General features: G+C 38.8%; 1 protein-coding gene across 1 annotated transcript in view; it reads right to left on the bottom strand.

The window, feature by feature from the left end:
* PTGFR (prostaglandin F receptor) overlaps window positions 1-14,124 on the bottom strand; it is a 38,769-nt gene extending 24,645 nt beyond the window's left edge. The window contains exons 1-2 of the mRNA XM_058660878.1: window positions 14,044-14,124; window positions 11,776-12,645 (exon numbers count right to left, since the gene is read on the bottom strand). Coding sequence (XP_058516861.1) covers window positions 11,776-12,573 — 798 coding nt within the window. The 5' untranslated portion in view covers window positions 12,574-12,645; window positions 14,044-14,124. The remainder of the gene's footprint in view (window positions 1-11,775; window positions 12,646-14,043) is intronic.
* Window positions 14,125-17,076: the final 2,952 nt, after the last annotated feature.

Here is a 17,076-nt window from a genome sequence, read left to right as displayed (position 1 = left end):
ATTTTTCAGAAAGGATCACTCATAATTGATAAATTACACAAATACCTAAGTAAGTTCAAAGGATTTCTAATTATACATAAAACTGGAGATAAATCAATTGGATGGAATAAGGAAACCAGAAAGACTCAAACACACGTCAGAGTTTCTTATGTAGTAAAGGCAGGGATTTAAACAGGTGCAGAAAGATCATTCAATAAATTATTTTGGAGCAACCAGTTAAGTATTCAAAAGAAAATTTAGATTAAAAACTTAAAAATCAAACCAAAGTAAATTATAAAAGTAGTAAAAATGGAGACACAGAAAATTAAAGGATAAAAGTGGTAGAACAGCAACAGACAATACTAACATCATCGCAGCCTGAAAAAAATACTTCTTAAAAATGAAAAAGTAGTTCCAAGAAAGAACCCTGATTGGTTTACTACTTCTAAAAATTAAAAGAAAAATATTGAATTTGGAGAAACTGTTGCTTTTATAAAAACTGGTCTTAGTTATTTTATATATCAACATTGTTCTTTCATAAATGAAGCATCTTGAAAATCATTTAGAAAGATGTAAGTATTTATACAACAAAAAAGGAGATAAATGTCCAATGAATAAAAGAAAAACATTTTACCTACTATATCATCCAAATAATTAAAATAATATCTTTCCCTTTTGAATGAAGAAAAAATAGTAACTTGAATGCTAAGAGTGGTTATGTCTGGAAAGAATTTGTAAGTTCTTTAAATTTTTTGTATTTTTTATGATGAAGTTTTACAGCTAAACAAAACATTGTGCCTTTTCAAATAACTCGTAATATATGAAATTCAATATTCCACAATGAAAAGAAATATTACTGGAAATAAAGTTCATTTTTCCAGTTCCTAAAATATGAGAGTGCCTCTCTCCAATTTACACAGCCAGTATTTTTGCAACATTCATCACTGTGCCTCTTCTCTTCCCCAACTCCTACCTTCTGTGTCTCCAATGATTTTTACTTTTCCTTTTAGCTTCTGTTCCTCTGCTGTTAGCATAAATGCAATTGGAATACAGGAGTATGTAATAATAAAAGCAAACACCACCACTGTTGGCTGCTGGTGTTGCTGCAATAGGAATGTGATTATTTAGATCTTCTTGAAAAACTTTTGGGCTCTGCTTGTGTACCTTCACTTTCACTAAGCAATTAACTTCCTGACCGGATCCCAAACATCACAAGGAAAAGGAGAGGATGGAAAGCACAAGAACTAAACCGAGATGATAAGCAGGCAGCAATACTAGAGTTTTGGAGCATTTTAAGATTTTATTGTATCTTTGGTATTGTCATTTGCTTGGTTATGAAATTTAATAGAGAGGTTAAACTAAACTGACAGTAGTACCTCTGAGTAAATACTGTTATCAATTCAAAGGCTGCAGAATTAGCTTAGAGTAACCCAAGGTCACAGTGAAGAGGAAGTGAGATTAACTCATGTCATGTATTCTGAATAACTACTTTATTCTCAAGGCAATGCATGACTTGAGACTATGGACAAAATACTAAAATGATTGGTTTTTCATGATCCAAAATTGTCTCTTTTGCCATCACACCACAGTTACACTTCATCTCAGCATTCTACAGTCTGAATTTATTTGGGAATTCAATAGCTGAAGAGGGGTGTGGAAAACTACCTCCCTGTCTGTGGAAGCCACAACTGTATCCATTCCTCTGTGGCATTCACACCCTTACACCCAGCAACTGGACAGACAGAAACAAATCCTTACACAGGCCTTGAAAGACATCCAAATCTCAAAAGACAAAATGCTCCTATTTAGTGAAGATTTCATGGATAGAAATATATGACATTGATATATCAGCTCAAACTGAATATTTAGGCATAATAAATGCCTAAAAGATTAGGCTCATGCAAATAAAGTTTAAACTGGCAACCCAGAGGATTTGGGGCAATAGCAAATTTTAAATTGTTCTTTTAATGGTAACAGAGTAATTAAAAGTCCAAAGCATGTTACACCAGAAGATTTTTATATCCATGAGGGTATAAATTGAATTCACATGTTTTTGGTTCATTTACACATAAATCATTCCAGTAACGTTTTTTAAGTGTTGTCTTCATGTCTATAATATCTTTGGGCAATTTTATAAGTCTTTTCCCTCAAAAACAGGAAGTCGGGTTTTGCCCAAGAGTCAATGAATTTAAAATAACAAAGTCTTCCAGACCACCATGCTCATCCAAAGCAGCAGATTTTTGTGTGAATTCTAAAAACAGTGCCTTTCTTTTACTGATTGACTTTTGCTGGGCCAATAGTACATCATAAACTTCCATGGAGGGAGTTTAAGTCTACCTACATTGCCTATACATGGCTCAATAAATTTTCTATGCAGATGAGCTATAAACCAAAAGGCTTCTGGAAGATTGTCCTAAGATAGATACTGCAAAAACAAACTTTAAGATAATTATCTGCATGTAGGAATTTTTCTGAAGAGTATGAAACGGAAGGAGGACTAGGCAGAAGAAAGGGCAGGCCCCAGCGGATGGCTCAACAAGTTCTGAATGTGACTGGCTCTTCCAAGAAGAAGCAAAGCAGTCAAGAGGTCAAGTGCTCGGTACCCTTACATCGACTGGATCTTGCATGCAGAATGACCCAAGAGCTGGGAACATATCACACACAAGGCAGCTGCCTTCAGCTGAAAGAATATTCTCAGAGCAAGATACATCTGAATGGGGATCTACATGGAGTGTCCTGGTAATCACAAAAAAATGTTTCTTTGGTTTTCTGAGAATAACTCCTCTGTAAATACAAAAACTATCTTTCATTCTGAGTAGCAGTACAAAATGAAGTATACATATTTACTCAAGTGGTTGGTAGAGACATTACAAAAGAAAATCCATTTTCAGATTAAATTCAACATCTCACAGATTTCATTTATGACAACAAATATGCAATGTCTTTATTCAAAGTAACTTCTTCCTCTTGATCCTGTCAGTAAGCTTTTAATAGAAAGCACCAATAAAGCTAAAGACATTAATGGTAGGTGGGGAGAAGTGTGTCTTTATAGTGTTATGGACGAGGAAACAACATTATTAAAGGCTAAGGCAAAAATCATCCAAATACCTAAACTTTTTGTTTGCCCTCAGTGCTTCCCATTCAATCAATGGTTACGGATTTGTTAACTTAATAAATGTTTATTGATAGTCTACTATTTTTAAAAATTAAATACAAAATATTAACATAGATCCCAGCCACTAAAAATCATTGAGATTAACAAAGGAAATGTTTAAATAAATCATTGTAATATCACATAAATAAAATGCCAATTAATCTACCCATGAAAGTTCTGAACATGTTGGCAACATTCATAAGTTCTAGCCTGAGATGTGAACTCCTGAATATCCAGGATTCTCCAGGCCTGCTTCCAAATGAAGCTGACTTATGGGATCTCTGAAGAGATGCCTTCCTGACTTTCCAACTTCAGACTTCTGTAATCCAAATAACAAATGAGAAAAATGCTCAGGACCACTGGCCACTAGGGAACATGGAAAAAAAAAAAAACATGAGAATTCTCTTCACTGCAGCTGGAAGCATTATTATCCAAAAGGTGAAAAAATAACAAAAGACAGCAACGCTATGGGGAAACAGACCCTCCATAGACTACTTATGCACTACTGGTTGAAATGTAAATTACTGTAACCGTTATGGAAGACAGTATTGAGATTCCTCAGAAATCTGAAAATAGATCTACCATACGACCCAGCCAACCTACTTCTGGGAATTTTTCCAATCAAAATTAAATCAACATATGAAAACATCATTTGTATCCCTCATGTTTACAACAGTTATCCCAATAACAAAAATATGGAATCAACCCAGATACTCATCAACTATGACTAGATAGAATAAAATGGGGTATATATAAACTATGAAATACTACTGGGCCACTAAAAAAGAATGAAATCCCATCTTTGGAAATTTATGAATATAACTGGAAACCATTATGCTTGGTGGAATAAGCCAGTCCCAGAATGACAAAAATATTATGTTTCTGTGTTACACAGTAGTTAATGTAAACTACAAAAAAAAGAAAACCACCACTATATAAGAATAAAATTGATATCTTATGATTTCATTATTATTTGTAGCTCTTGTCTATGCTTCTGTGGAACAGTATCTCCACTTTTTATTTGTTAAGCATTATGGTTAGTGGGGCATTTTGCCTGTGATTATAAAGTAACTCAAACTATATTATGGTAAAACAAAAAGGAAAAAGTCGAAGGAAAAGGTTTTAAGGGAGAAGGAGGGAAATATGGTTATCTTCCTAGAACTCTATGAAATGTATTGAAATCAATTCTCTTTACATTAATAAAAATTTGAAAAGATGTATTAGAGTTATCTATGGGGCATTCTAACTACGTCCCAACTTGATCAGTAGTCTACAAAAAAGTACAGAAGACAGCTGAGCCATCTAATGCGAAAGGTACTCTGCAAACATGTACAGACCCAACTATGTGACAGGAATGGCTATCAGAAAAGTCTCCTTCCTCAAGGACCTTGCATGCTAGGGTGAAAACCAATCAACACTAAACCAGACAAATGAAGAAATGCATACTTTACCATTAGATTCTACAAACAGTTAAAGCAAAAAAAAGGAGGAGAAAGGAGAGGAGGAAGCATAGTTTGAACACAGTCTAAATAGAGAAGGTGATCTCCAAATAACCAAAAAGGAAAGAAAAAAGAAAGTCCCAGGAAGTGTGGGAAGAATTTGTGTGTGCTTTAGACAACAATGTGCTTTCAAATCTCTCAGATCCTCTCCTCCACCAGGTAGTCAGTCACTGACATACCATTACTTACTCTATGTTCACCCAACCTCAAAAAACTACATTTCTAAAGAGCCTATTTCGTGTTTAAGAATACAAACCATTAGTTTACCTGCTTTTAGCTCTTTTAATTTTTTTGGAGTCTGGGTGCCACATCACTTGCCCGTCCTGTGCCCCAGCCAGAGGTGCACCATGGGAGTTTGGGGAACAGAGGAGTGCATTGCCTGGAGAAGGGGATCTGGCAGCAGATCAGAACAAGAACTGAGACTTTGTTTGACATGTACAGAAATTGGTTCTAGGGGCTACTATGAACCAGGTCACTAAAACTGGAGGTAATCAAGAGAGTTAAGATGGGGCAGATCAGAAGGGAGAATCCAGAGGACCTACCTGGGTCAGATCAAAGCATCCACCCAAATGCAAGAGATGCTTATGGAGATGGGCTGGGCTTGAATAGGTCACAGTACCCTCCAGCAAAAGCTGACACTAGGGACACCTGTCAGCACACATAAGAACTGGGACTGGAGTTGGGCCTGGTAGTGGATCTTCAGGGATACTCCTACTAGATTATTACCTGCCAGTGCGTGCAAGAGCTAGGGCTGAAGGCAAGCCATGCCGTGCAAGGCTGCAGTGCCAACCAAAACAGGCTAGAACTAGGTATGTGGTGGGCAAGGCTAAACTGGGAGAAGCACTTACCAGCAAAAGCTGGGACAAGGAGTGGACTGAGTCAGGCTAGGTTGCAGCACCAGAGACATGTACAAAAACCAGGCCTGGGGAGTAGGCATGGTGAAGGTTATTTGGGATTTCCCCACGAGTGCATAGAACTGCAGCTGGGGATGGAGCAGGTCAAGTTAAGCCACTGCACCTACTGGAAAGCAGGAAAGCCAGGGTTGAGAGCAGGTCAAGTGAGGGTTTTTCAGGTCATCTTGACTGGGCTGCAGCATCTAGCAGCTGCTGGTACATGCAAGAACCAGGCATGGATGTGCTGAGCTGGATTGGGCTGTAGTATCCTCTGTTTCAGATGATAGCTGGAGTTTGGGGTGGGATTAGCCAGGCAGATGCACCCACTGGTATGTGCACTGGCTGGTGCAGGAGATAGCTGAACCTTACCCTGCACCATCTGGTGTACATGAAAGTCAGGTCTGAGGACCTCCCAAGTGAGGATTTTAGGAGGCTCCTCAGCTGGATGTCTGTATTCAAACTCTAACCTCAGGAAAATCACAAGGACATGTATTCTGAAACCAGGGTACAAGTAGCAGGAATTGGCCATGTTGGTTGCTGATTCTTGTGCAAGTATACAGAGCATACCCAGATGATTATGAAAGACAACATAGCCAGCTCATCTAAGTCCATACAGGGTTGAGGACCTCATCAAAAGATGGAAAGCAGGACAGATTGAATAACGCTCCAGATCAGGCTTCACAGCAAGCTCCTAGAACTGTAGGCACACAGAGGTAGACAGAACCAGCAAACAGACCTTAGAATTTCTCTCCTCTGACCCCCAGTGTATCAAAGCCAAAAACTTCTCAGAACAATAAGGACCACTCAGAACACCCCCAACCATTCTTTCCCACATCAGAATCTCCACAGTGACATCAAATGACTATCTCTATCCCTAAACACTGATGTAGTTTGACAGCAAGGATCAGTGCAGTGCACACCTCCTTCTCCCTTCCCTCAGACACATGAGAAAAGACTGAAATATTTATCTTAACTTTTGCCCAATTCCAACCCCATCCACCCTAAACAGAGATAGGTCTGAAACCCCCGCACTCATGTAATCAATCTTAAAATAACAATGAAAAAGAAATAAAATACAATTTGTATTTGTGAGGGAGATAGTAAAAAACAGAGAACATGCAAGTGAGCACAATCTCACCTGCTAACTCAAGCCCAAAATACACCTAATGGTCGGAGGTTAGGTGGGAGTCAAAAACAGGCATTGGAAATACAATCCAGGTCTCCCATACAAGTGGAATGAACCCAGCTACTTAAGTCGTCAAATCTGCCACCCAGGGCCTCTATTAATAGAAAACTAAACTCAGAACCCAGAGCTGGAAATTATACCCAGGTACTCTGACATAGACTTAAGTGTCTTAATAAAATCTAAACACCCTTCCCTGAGAAGCCCTCTTGTTTATTGTAATCAGATGCAATAGTAGATTGGTTAATTAATACTTTTTTAATTGAAGGAATAATTTAACAGTTTATTTTTCTGAGTGTGTACATGTCTATATATATTTACATATATACACACACATAAAGAGATGTATACACAGTTATATGTATGTATAACATATACCATAGAATATAGAGGTACATATACTATAACTGCAAGTGAGTTTCAAAGTTTGAAAAATAGAATTAAATGACAGTGTAATATTTTGATGAATCGTTTGAAATGATTTTTACATATGTGTGCTTATATACATTTATGCTAATTTTCCATATTTTTTATTTAAAACACATAACATACATCTGCTTAACAACTTTTTTGTGTAAAGCAAAGTGCTTAAGGCAAATACATAGCAAAGTGCTTATATCACTCAAATAGAATGTGCTATACTATGTATTGCCCTATCTCCTGCCTTTAGCCCTCTTCAGAGCTAACTGTTACACTATCAGTACCTTTAGGAATTTAAGTCAGAGTTCTACTAGCCAATCAGTTCTTTGATCTGTATCTGACAAACACTTTAGTAGCCAGGTGATATTTAACTACATAGGCTAGAACTATTGGCCTAAGAGAAACAATATCAGAAAATTCAGCTCAGATTCTACATAAACAGAAGAGGATATCACCTGAGTAAACTCATATACATAAGAAATCGCTTTACCCTTCCTGTACTCTATGCCTCTTTTTCAAGCACAAAAGGTCTTCCATCCCAAAAGAATGACAGAACACACATATGGCCTTCTAGTAAAACAGAAGCGAAAGTTAACAATGTTGTGGTAAGTATTTAGTGGTTGATTCAAAGACTGAATTAAAAATTACCATTTAATTTCATATCTGCTTAGTTCTTACCTAGGAAACTCAGAATCTGCATCTGGTCAATCATTTCCAATCTCTTGACATTCATACTGCTTAAGTTACAGTCAACCAGTCAACAAGTATTTATTGCTGTACCAATTTGGCAAAATATGCTTAGCAAAAATAATAAATTCCTTTAAGGTTACATATTCTTGAAATGAAGCATTGAGAAGGAAATATTACCCATAAAAAGATAGAAAAAATATGAAATAAAGGTTACTTCAAAGTTCTGAGAAGCAACCTTTCTTCCTTCCCAAAAGAAAAATCAATAGAATGTCACCAATACTTAGTTATGAAGAAAAAGAGGCTCACTCCAGAAGCACAGGAGACCACTCCATGAGCAGTGGTTTGACTTTCAAAGATTTTTGGAATTAACTCGTTGGTAAATTGAAGCTATAAGCTCACAAATGCCTGTTGAAGTTTCTTACATTTTTCTCCTGGGACTGTAATGAAATGAGTTTCTATGATTTAGTCACATTTACAACTTTAAAGCCCAGGTATTTGTTAAGCTTAAAAGGAAGTCATTAGCAAATTATATTTTAAATAAATATAATGTATGTAATACACATCTAAACCTCAACAGCTGGATGGGTGGCAATGCACGGATCACATCTTTCTCCTTTGGAAAAATAAAATACATTAAATTCTTCAAACACCACAGCAGAATGTTAGGGCAATGAAAGTATTCTTTTCACACTGTAGTGGTGAGTACATGTCATCACACAGAGACTAAAACCCACAGAACACCCAGCAAAGAGAAAGAGCCCTAATGTAAACTGTAGGCTTTAATTAATGACAATGCAAGGTCATTTGCACATCAGTTGCAACAAATCTGCCACTTCAAGGCAAGATGTAAACCTTAAAGATAACTGAAAGTAAAAGGGTGGATGTGAGCTCCCTGCACTTGCCACTGTGTTTATTTTTTTTTTAACTTAAAACATCTTTTTAAAATCTCTACTAAATAAACAAAAATGTCTATCATTTTAGCTTTGTACAAGATACTTCAAAAGTCATTCAACATCACCTATAAATTTAAGTAATTCAGAACTGTATACCACTATTGATAAGTGTTGTCCTGCAATGCGAATCAAGCAGAGAGGTCATCAACTGTACCCTATCTACTTCCTCCTGTGGTGTAGGTACCTTTACCTTTGTTCCAGCTTGAGACTTGAAAATGACATTAGATACTGATCTCTGTGTGCAGATAGATAATCATTCAAATTGCAGAACAAACAATTCAGTCTCATTAATCACAGAAAAAAGCACATAGGATAATGCAGGGATTGATCTGGAATCTTTCCCCATTAGAGGACATCTAAACCATATTCCACGAGTTTCAGGGAATTTTGTAAAGCAGGAAGATTTTTAACAAACAAGATAGGAAAGAACACAGTCATCAACATCTATGTAAATTCTCCTATATAAAGAAAAGAAATATTCCAACAGAGAAGTTGGTGTTGGGTGTTACACTGGTGTTCTCAAGCTTGGTATTTTGTTTTAACTAGCATTCCTTTTATGCTGTCCCATGATCTTAACTTAATCATCAAGGGAATTGTATCCAAACCGCACAAGTTGTAAATCCTTTGTTCAAAAACTACCACAAAGACTCAAGTCTCCACAAATGAACCCAGGAATAGAAAGAAGGTTTAAAACAACTCAAAAAATTAATGCAGCAAGGAATATCTGTGGCACATCTACTATGTAGCTACTACAGAAAACTTCTTACATTTAAAAGTATTATAGAAATATTCATACACTGGTATGAGAAGAAAATCAGTAATTTGTAAAAGCAAAGTAGATAAAGTAGATCTCAGAAGATGCTTCATAAAAATAAAACTATGTTTCTGCTGGGAAGTTCAAAATGTAAATTAGATCATAATATCCATTCTAACAGTGCAAGAGACCAAAAGGTCAGAAAAGGAAATTAGAGAAAAACATAAATTCAAAATATCCAAAGCAATATTCTGATATTCTGCTTCCTTCCATCATCCTACAGTAGGTGGTCCACCAAAGTTAAAATTCAGAACTGAATAAACGTCTCAAACAAAATAAAAAATCAAAATGCAAGTGACTATCCCAGGTGCCCAGACTGCTTATTTGGTTTGTTTTGTTATATTACATCACTGTTTTAAAGCATGCTGCAAAGATGTGACTTTCATTAAAAGTTTCTTTAAATATGTTTAGCCACCTCTTTTTTCTCATTCTTTGTAATCCATTCACAATTTCCATATTAACTTCAATTCATTCAGACTCGCTTTTTTTTTAAGAACTGTTTTACTTCAAAACTTCACTAAAAAAAAGCAAAGACGCATTTCTCTCTGAAAATTCCTTTTTTTTTTCAAGTTGGAGAAATGAAAGTCTTCAAAAATGAACACTGAAGTGCTTCCAACTGTCAGAATTGGTCCCTGGTACCCAGTTCAAATATCTATCCTACAAGCACAGAGCAGTCTTTTGCTTGGGTTTAGACAAGCAAATCTCAAAAAGATAAATTGCTATTGGCAGCATCATTCTCCCTGTGGAGAACAATACAAAATAAGTCTAAACATGAAGCTAAATCTTAACTATGAAGCAAAAACATAAAGCGACATTGGAAAAGCTGAAATTCTTTATCAAATCATCTCTAACAGAATCCAATTGTTGCATCAACTTTCATTAACTTTATATGTCTCAAAATCATTCAGATTGCTTTTTAAAACTGAACAGACTACAATTTTTAGGAAAAAAGTGATTTTAGGGGGCAAGAAAAAATTCATTAGTAAAACTACCCTCATTTGGTCATGTAAGTCATGACTCTGACCTTGGTCAGCATGCCTACTTCTGCCAGCTTCTACCTTTGTAACACCTGTATCACCATGTCTGGAGACAAGCCTACTTCCCCACGGTTAAGGAAAAGGCATGAAATCCAAGTTTGCTGTCATTTACATTTGATGCAGAAAGATTTTTTCTTCTTTCATAGCATGTTGTCACTCTTTCCATCATCAAGTCAAATGTCTCCATCATAAATTAAAATCCATTGTAAGTATCATTTTTATTTTGTTTTGTTTTCTATCTAGAGGGCAATATAACTTGTATTTGTTGTTATTTCATTAACCTTGGCCTTTGCTTCCAAATAAAGCTATGATGATTTTAAAAAAAAAAGGAATGAAAAGATCAGCATTCTAGTGTCAAGATAGAGTTAACTGTTACACGTTACACCATCCTCTATACCTACAATGTCAGGATACATTTAAAAAGTAGAATGATGGACTTGTGACTTGTTGGGAGACTAAACTATTGTTACAATATAGCAGCAAACGGTGGCACAGAAGGGTTTGGAGAGGGTAGAAGGGGAAATCTCTGAGCCTCAGGAACCATATCATGAAAAGCAAAATATTAAAAAAAATTAAGTTTTTAAAAAAGAAATGAAGACAAAAGGAAAGAATTCCAGAACTCCTTGAAATCATACTTCTCCCTGCATGATTCCTAGATTGGAGAACTAGTGGTTTTCTCATTTCAACTACCCATACAGTACACTGGAACTAGTCAAGCATCTCAATCCATTGCCAATCTGTGAGTCAAAACTGAATCATTACAAGCTCATAATCCAATAACTAACCTGGCATGTCTACAGATTAAGTCTGTGTGACTTTCTACCAAAATGTACTAGAATCTATCCTAATGTAGGTCACCTTCCCCCTCCCTCTCTCATAAACTAATCATATACAATACAGTGAAGATATATGTCAAATAAAACTTCACTATAGCAAAGCAAATAACTGTGTTTAAAACTATTGTTCACCACACGTATTTCAATTTAGGGCTTGTAAGGAAAAAAAGCATCATATGTGTCATATATAGCTTTCATCTTCAGCTAGAGATGATGGCTAAAAAACTACATGACCAATAATGCCAAAACAGACAACAGATGATACTGAACACTGAGAAACCCAAGGAAGAAGAAATGTCAAAACTTTAGATTCTTACCAGAAATGGACTCCAGCAAATGCAGGAGACACACATTATAGCCAGGAGTTGGATGACCATTTCTAAATGATGAGACCTGCCTTGTCTGTGCTGCTGACTCTTAAATTTAACCCTTAGAAGTGTAATTCCTGTGATGGCATTGCACAAGAATGAAACACCCAGGGCTAGGAACCCCAGAAACGAAAAAAGTAGAAGATAAAATCTGTCTTCCCAGTCTTCGACATGTTCAGTGTTGTAGAAACACCAGGTTCTTGATGTTTGAATTTTATAGTCTCGATGCCCAAGGATGGGCAGCAAAGCTATAAAGATAGCAAACAAGCACACGGCACTCAATGCTATTTTCACATGCTTGGATGTAATTTTCGTGGAATGAAATATTGGCTTGGTGACTCCAATACAGCGTTCAATAGCCATCACACTGCCTAGAAAAAGTGGGCACAGGCCAGAGAATACCATGCAGATACCAAAAACACTGCAGAGGACATTTGATTGATCAAAGTGGGTCCAGTCCATGTCAGATGCATACACAAACACTGCTATAGTTCCATTGATGAGATGTCCGAAGAAGTCTGTGATTACCAGACCACTGGCCAAGAGCAGAAATGATGCCTTGGATTTCTGTCTAAATCTCTGATAGGCTTTCATGAGAATGGCAATGGCAAGGCTGTTTGATAAGATGCCCACTGACATGAAGATTATTGAAAAAAATACTGAGATTCTGTTTTCCGTCTGGCAGGTTGAGTTTGAGAGGAGCCCGACTGCAGGAGATATTGACTGTTTGGAATTGTTCATGGACATTGTCGTGAAGATAAAAGCTGGACACTCCAGTCATTTCCCTCTCAAAACTGTGCAGGCTTGCAGTCCAGACATCTGTAGCATAAAGAGAAAGGAATTATAAACACCACACTTCTGCTCATCTGACATTTAAAACTGAAGTGCCCCCAGTATCCTGTGGTGGGGCTCAATGCATCTAGCCTATCATGAGCAAGGTTGCATCATACTGAAGGCAGTACCCATTGCCTGTGGTTCTATATTCATTTGGAGGGTAAAGAAGCTGCCACACCCTAGACCCCTTAGTTGACCTTTCTGTCCCCTCTGCAAACAGGTGCCCTCCAAACGCCCTTTTGAAACCAGGGACCTCAAAACTTGTAAAATTCACAAGTTTGTGGACAAGCTTTAGATTCTCACCTAATAAGGATTTCTGAAGCATATTAAAGCTTTTAAGCAACCAAGCTTTCAAAGTTACTGCCATTTCCTCTGTGATGGGTGTGGCCGTGGACTGCAGATTATTGCACCTGTTTGGTCAGGCAGAGCTAACAATCTTTCAAAATTTCGGGAGGGGAACGAGGGAGCTCACTGGTGCTAAATGGTGTTTTTATGACTATGCTTCTAAAACCTCAAATAATAGCAAATCCTACATTCACAGACCGTGGGGAGACTGAGGGGTGAATCACTGCGAGGATGCAGCTAACCACCTACACTGAAGTCACTTCGCGAAATGAAGGTGAAGGCAGGTGGCGAACCTTCTGTGTACAGCTGCGCACGTAGAGTTTAGCTCACAACTCCCGAGTAGCAACATCCAAGGCAAAGTTTTTAGTTGTCGCTCGCTCCTTCCTTAGGCGTTGCAGCCTGAGTCACAGACGCTGGATACACAATGACCACAGCCACCCCGACTGAACTAATTTGATCAGCGTTTTCCCTAGCCGCTTTCCGGGATGCTGGGGATTTCGGAGCCAGCCTTTCCTGGGACCAGCCAGACTTAGGGACGCTTGAGCTGACCCTAGGGCATCAGCTTCCTCCAGGCCTTACTCACAGGTTGACTTTCACCGGTTACCACCACTACTTTTGCCCCCAGGCCTCTGCTTGCAACATCCTCCTTAAACCTATTAACTTGCTCAAACTTTTTACAGTTGCTCAAACGCCAGAGGGTTGTTTTTCTTCCCACCCTGGAGGGCGCCCAAGGTCTATGCCAGCCATACTCTGTTACTCCAAGCATTGCCCGCAGAAGACCCCAGGAAAGGAAATGAGAAGGGCATCTCTATATGCCTATCACCCTTCTCTGAGATCCCTTCTCCCCAGGCATCAGCGCAGCTCGGATGACAGCTCAGCCGAGCGCCTTTCTCCTTCCCTGGGTCTCTCCAGTCTGGGAAACTGGTCCAAACTTGCTGCCAGTGGCCGCCGGCTGCAGTTACCGTCCAAAGGATCCGGCTCTGGTAGAGTACTCGGAGGCTGACGCATGGGAATCTGACCCCTGGATAAGTCGCTTACCTTGGCATTCGCCGGCTGGGCACTCCAGTGAGCAGAGGAGTCCAGCGCTCGGTTCGCCATGGCGCACCGGGTCGCACCGCCTCCGCAGTTCTCCCGGAGCTCAGCACCGCGCCCCTGCTAGGGCTCCCGCTGGAGGCTCTCCGCTTGTCCCGCCGCGCGCTCCCCTAGCTCGGAACCTGGCGGGCGCGCTCCGCAGCTCCGGTTGGTCTGCACCTAAGGGCGTTTCAGCCGGGGCGGGGTGGAGGGCGTGGGTACCCTCCGCCCTTTCCTCTTCTCTCTCCTCTCCGCCCCCTTTTCCACTGCCCCAGAGCCAGACCAAGGCACCCCTTCAGCAACCCAGCTGCCAACGGCCGCCAGGACAGCAAGGGAAACTTGATTTAAAAAAAACAAAATGCAGTTCTTTGTGGCCAAATGGGCCAAACTGGAAACCATAATGCTAAGGGAAATGAGCCAATCCCAAAAGGTTAAATACCACATGTTTGCCTTAATTTAAGATGATATGATGTTATGTATAACATGTTATGTTTTGAATGTTATATGTTGTGTATAAACTAAAATTGAAGTATAGGTGATGTGGTCACAGAAGGTGACTGGGAACTCGCATTTACTTTTAACATATTGGTTACTCATTACTATGTCAATTAATTCCATAATGATGTAAATTTTTGCTGATGGTATGTTGGAGCTTTCAATTGACTGGGATGATACTCTGCTGGCTCTGTCTTCAGATCAGAGAGGGTATACCTAAGAAGCCGTTGAACTTGACTGGACAATAAGATGCTGGATTCTATGTTTGGTATACGCTTGCAATGGGGGAATCTCAACTGAACTTGAGCTGTGGTTATGCAACAAGGTGGAGGAATCCACATGGTGGGAGGGTTTGGGGAGAGGTGGGGAGAACCCAAGTATCTATGTAATTGTGTCACATAATACAATGTAATTACTGAAGTTAAATAATAAAAAAAAAAAAAAGAAGAAATAAAAAAAAAACAAAAAAACTCAATTTCAAGTGCAAGAGTCTGTCTCTGAACGTACAAGTCAGGAGCGCAGAGGCCTGAGGGGGATGGGAATGTCAGGTGGAAGTTTGCTTCTCTGAACTCATTCAATCCAAGTCCTACTCCAGAAGGATACAAAACCTTAGAAAGAACTGGTGTATCTCAGGGAGGACTTCGTGGTGGACACCTGCAGGGAGTTCAAAACAGGTATTCAAAGCCAGATGCTGGGAATAGAAAAGGCCATAGCTCTGCGGTTGGCCATCGCAGAGGACAGACCTTTGCTGTTTGTTTGTTTTGTTTTGTTTTGTTTCCAGCTTTCAAAACGTGAGAAGGGGAAGGGTGGAGGGATACAAATGTGAAACCAGCAAACAAAGCATGAAGAAGCTTTGGTGCAAGCTGGTAAAAGGATTGCTAGCGTATGTATGCCCAGAGGGTTGTCCATGGGAAAGATTGTGTAGAGATCATTTTATGATAATCTCACTTTTGCATTCGAAATTATTATGTGAAACATCCAGCCTCCTAGCAGTTGCATTTTGCCAATATTACTTTCACTTGTATCTAGTCATCATGTGTTCTTCCATTTAAATACAAATAAATCTATCACTAGTTTTTTTTATTGTAGTAATTTGTTGCTATATCTGAGAAAGTGCTACTCAAAAATAAAGCCCAATTCTCCATTCTAGAATCAGAAGCGGTCTCTACATTCCTAGAAATTGGAAAAGATCACCACATGCAAAAGTTAGGCAAAATAAGTTGGCTATTGGAGGAAGAAAAGAATGGCTATGCAGTTTTTGCCAGTGGCAGATGGCAAGGGACTTCAAAATGATTAAGGTTACTCAGGTGTGGTCAGGGAATTCAATATTTTGCTTGCCAGACAAATGTTGTGTCTGTGTGTCATCCCACCACCCACCCCCCAAAAATAAAAACGTGCAGTAAGCCACGCTGATCATGAACTATACACAGCATTACTCTTTCCTTTAATAATAGCACTTAACCGTATTGCGTTGCAGTTATCATTTCTTCATGTCTCACCCATGAAATGAATTCTTACAGAGGTCATGCTGGTCTTTCTGTTACCTAAGACAATGGCTGCCTCTGGTCTGACTTATTGAATGCTCAGTCAGCATTTCCAGCTTGAGAGCTCAGGATCATGAAAACTCTCAGTGGAGCATCTTAACAGCATAAGCTGCTCTAGTTACTGAGCTGAAAGGGGGGAACTGGGGACCCCTTTGACACTAATGAATTGTCAAACCATAGCATTCATTATGTAGTATATTCAAAGCAACACGTCCTTTTTCAAATTTTCCACATAAACTCTACTTTAAAAAATCTACTTTGCATGTATTAGAATTCTTTCAAAATTTGTTCCTTAATCAAGACACATTTTATCTGAGTATTAAATAGAATTTTAAAACACCTACATTTCATCATCTTGAGATAGAGATACCACGACTAACATGTAATAGTTATATATGTAACTATTTGATAAAATTAATTCATGAATACATTTGTGATTCATGAATTATGAACACCCATGAATCTACGCCCAGATTTAAGGACTACATTAGTTTCCCTAGGGCTATTGTAATGAAGTACCACACACTCCACCGTTTAAGTCATATAAACTAACAGTTTGGAGCTTAGGAGTCTGAAATCAAGGTGTCAGAGAACCAGGTTCCTTAATTGTAAGAAAGATGTCTTTACAGGCCTCTTGCTTGGCTTCTGATGATTTACTGTCAAGCCCAGGCCTTTGTTGTCTAGTGGATGCAGCACTTCAATTCCTGCCTTCATTTTCACATCTTGTTCTCTCTGTCTCATTCTCACCTAGCAGTTCTCTTATAAAGACCTCAGTCATAATGGATCAAGGACCTGATCTAAGCAATTACATCTGCAAAGGCCTTATTTCCGAACAAGGAAGCATCTTGAGATACCAGAGCTTAGGGCATGGTACCAGGGCATTCGGGGTTGGACTACACCAGAACATTATCAATATTACATCTATCTGTGTGCTTCTCTCCCGTTCCCATTCCTCTAAATC

The sequence above is a fragment of the Ochotona princeps genome, chromosome 2 (genome assembly GCF_030435755.1).
Source record: "Ochotona princeps isolate mOchPri1 chromosome 2, mOchPri1.hap1, whole genome shotgun sequence".
Taxonomy (NCBI): domain Eukaryota; kingdom Metazoa; phylum Chordata; class Mammalia; order Lagomorpha; family Ochotonidae; genus Ochotona; species Ochotona princeps.
The sequence above is the reverse complement of the archived record's forward strand: the minus strand, read 5'-3'. Positions and strand labels throughout refer to the sequence as shown.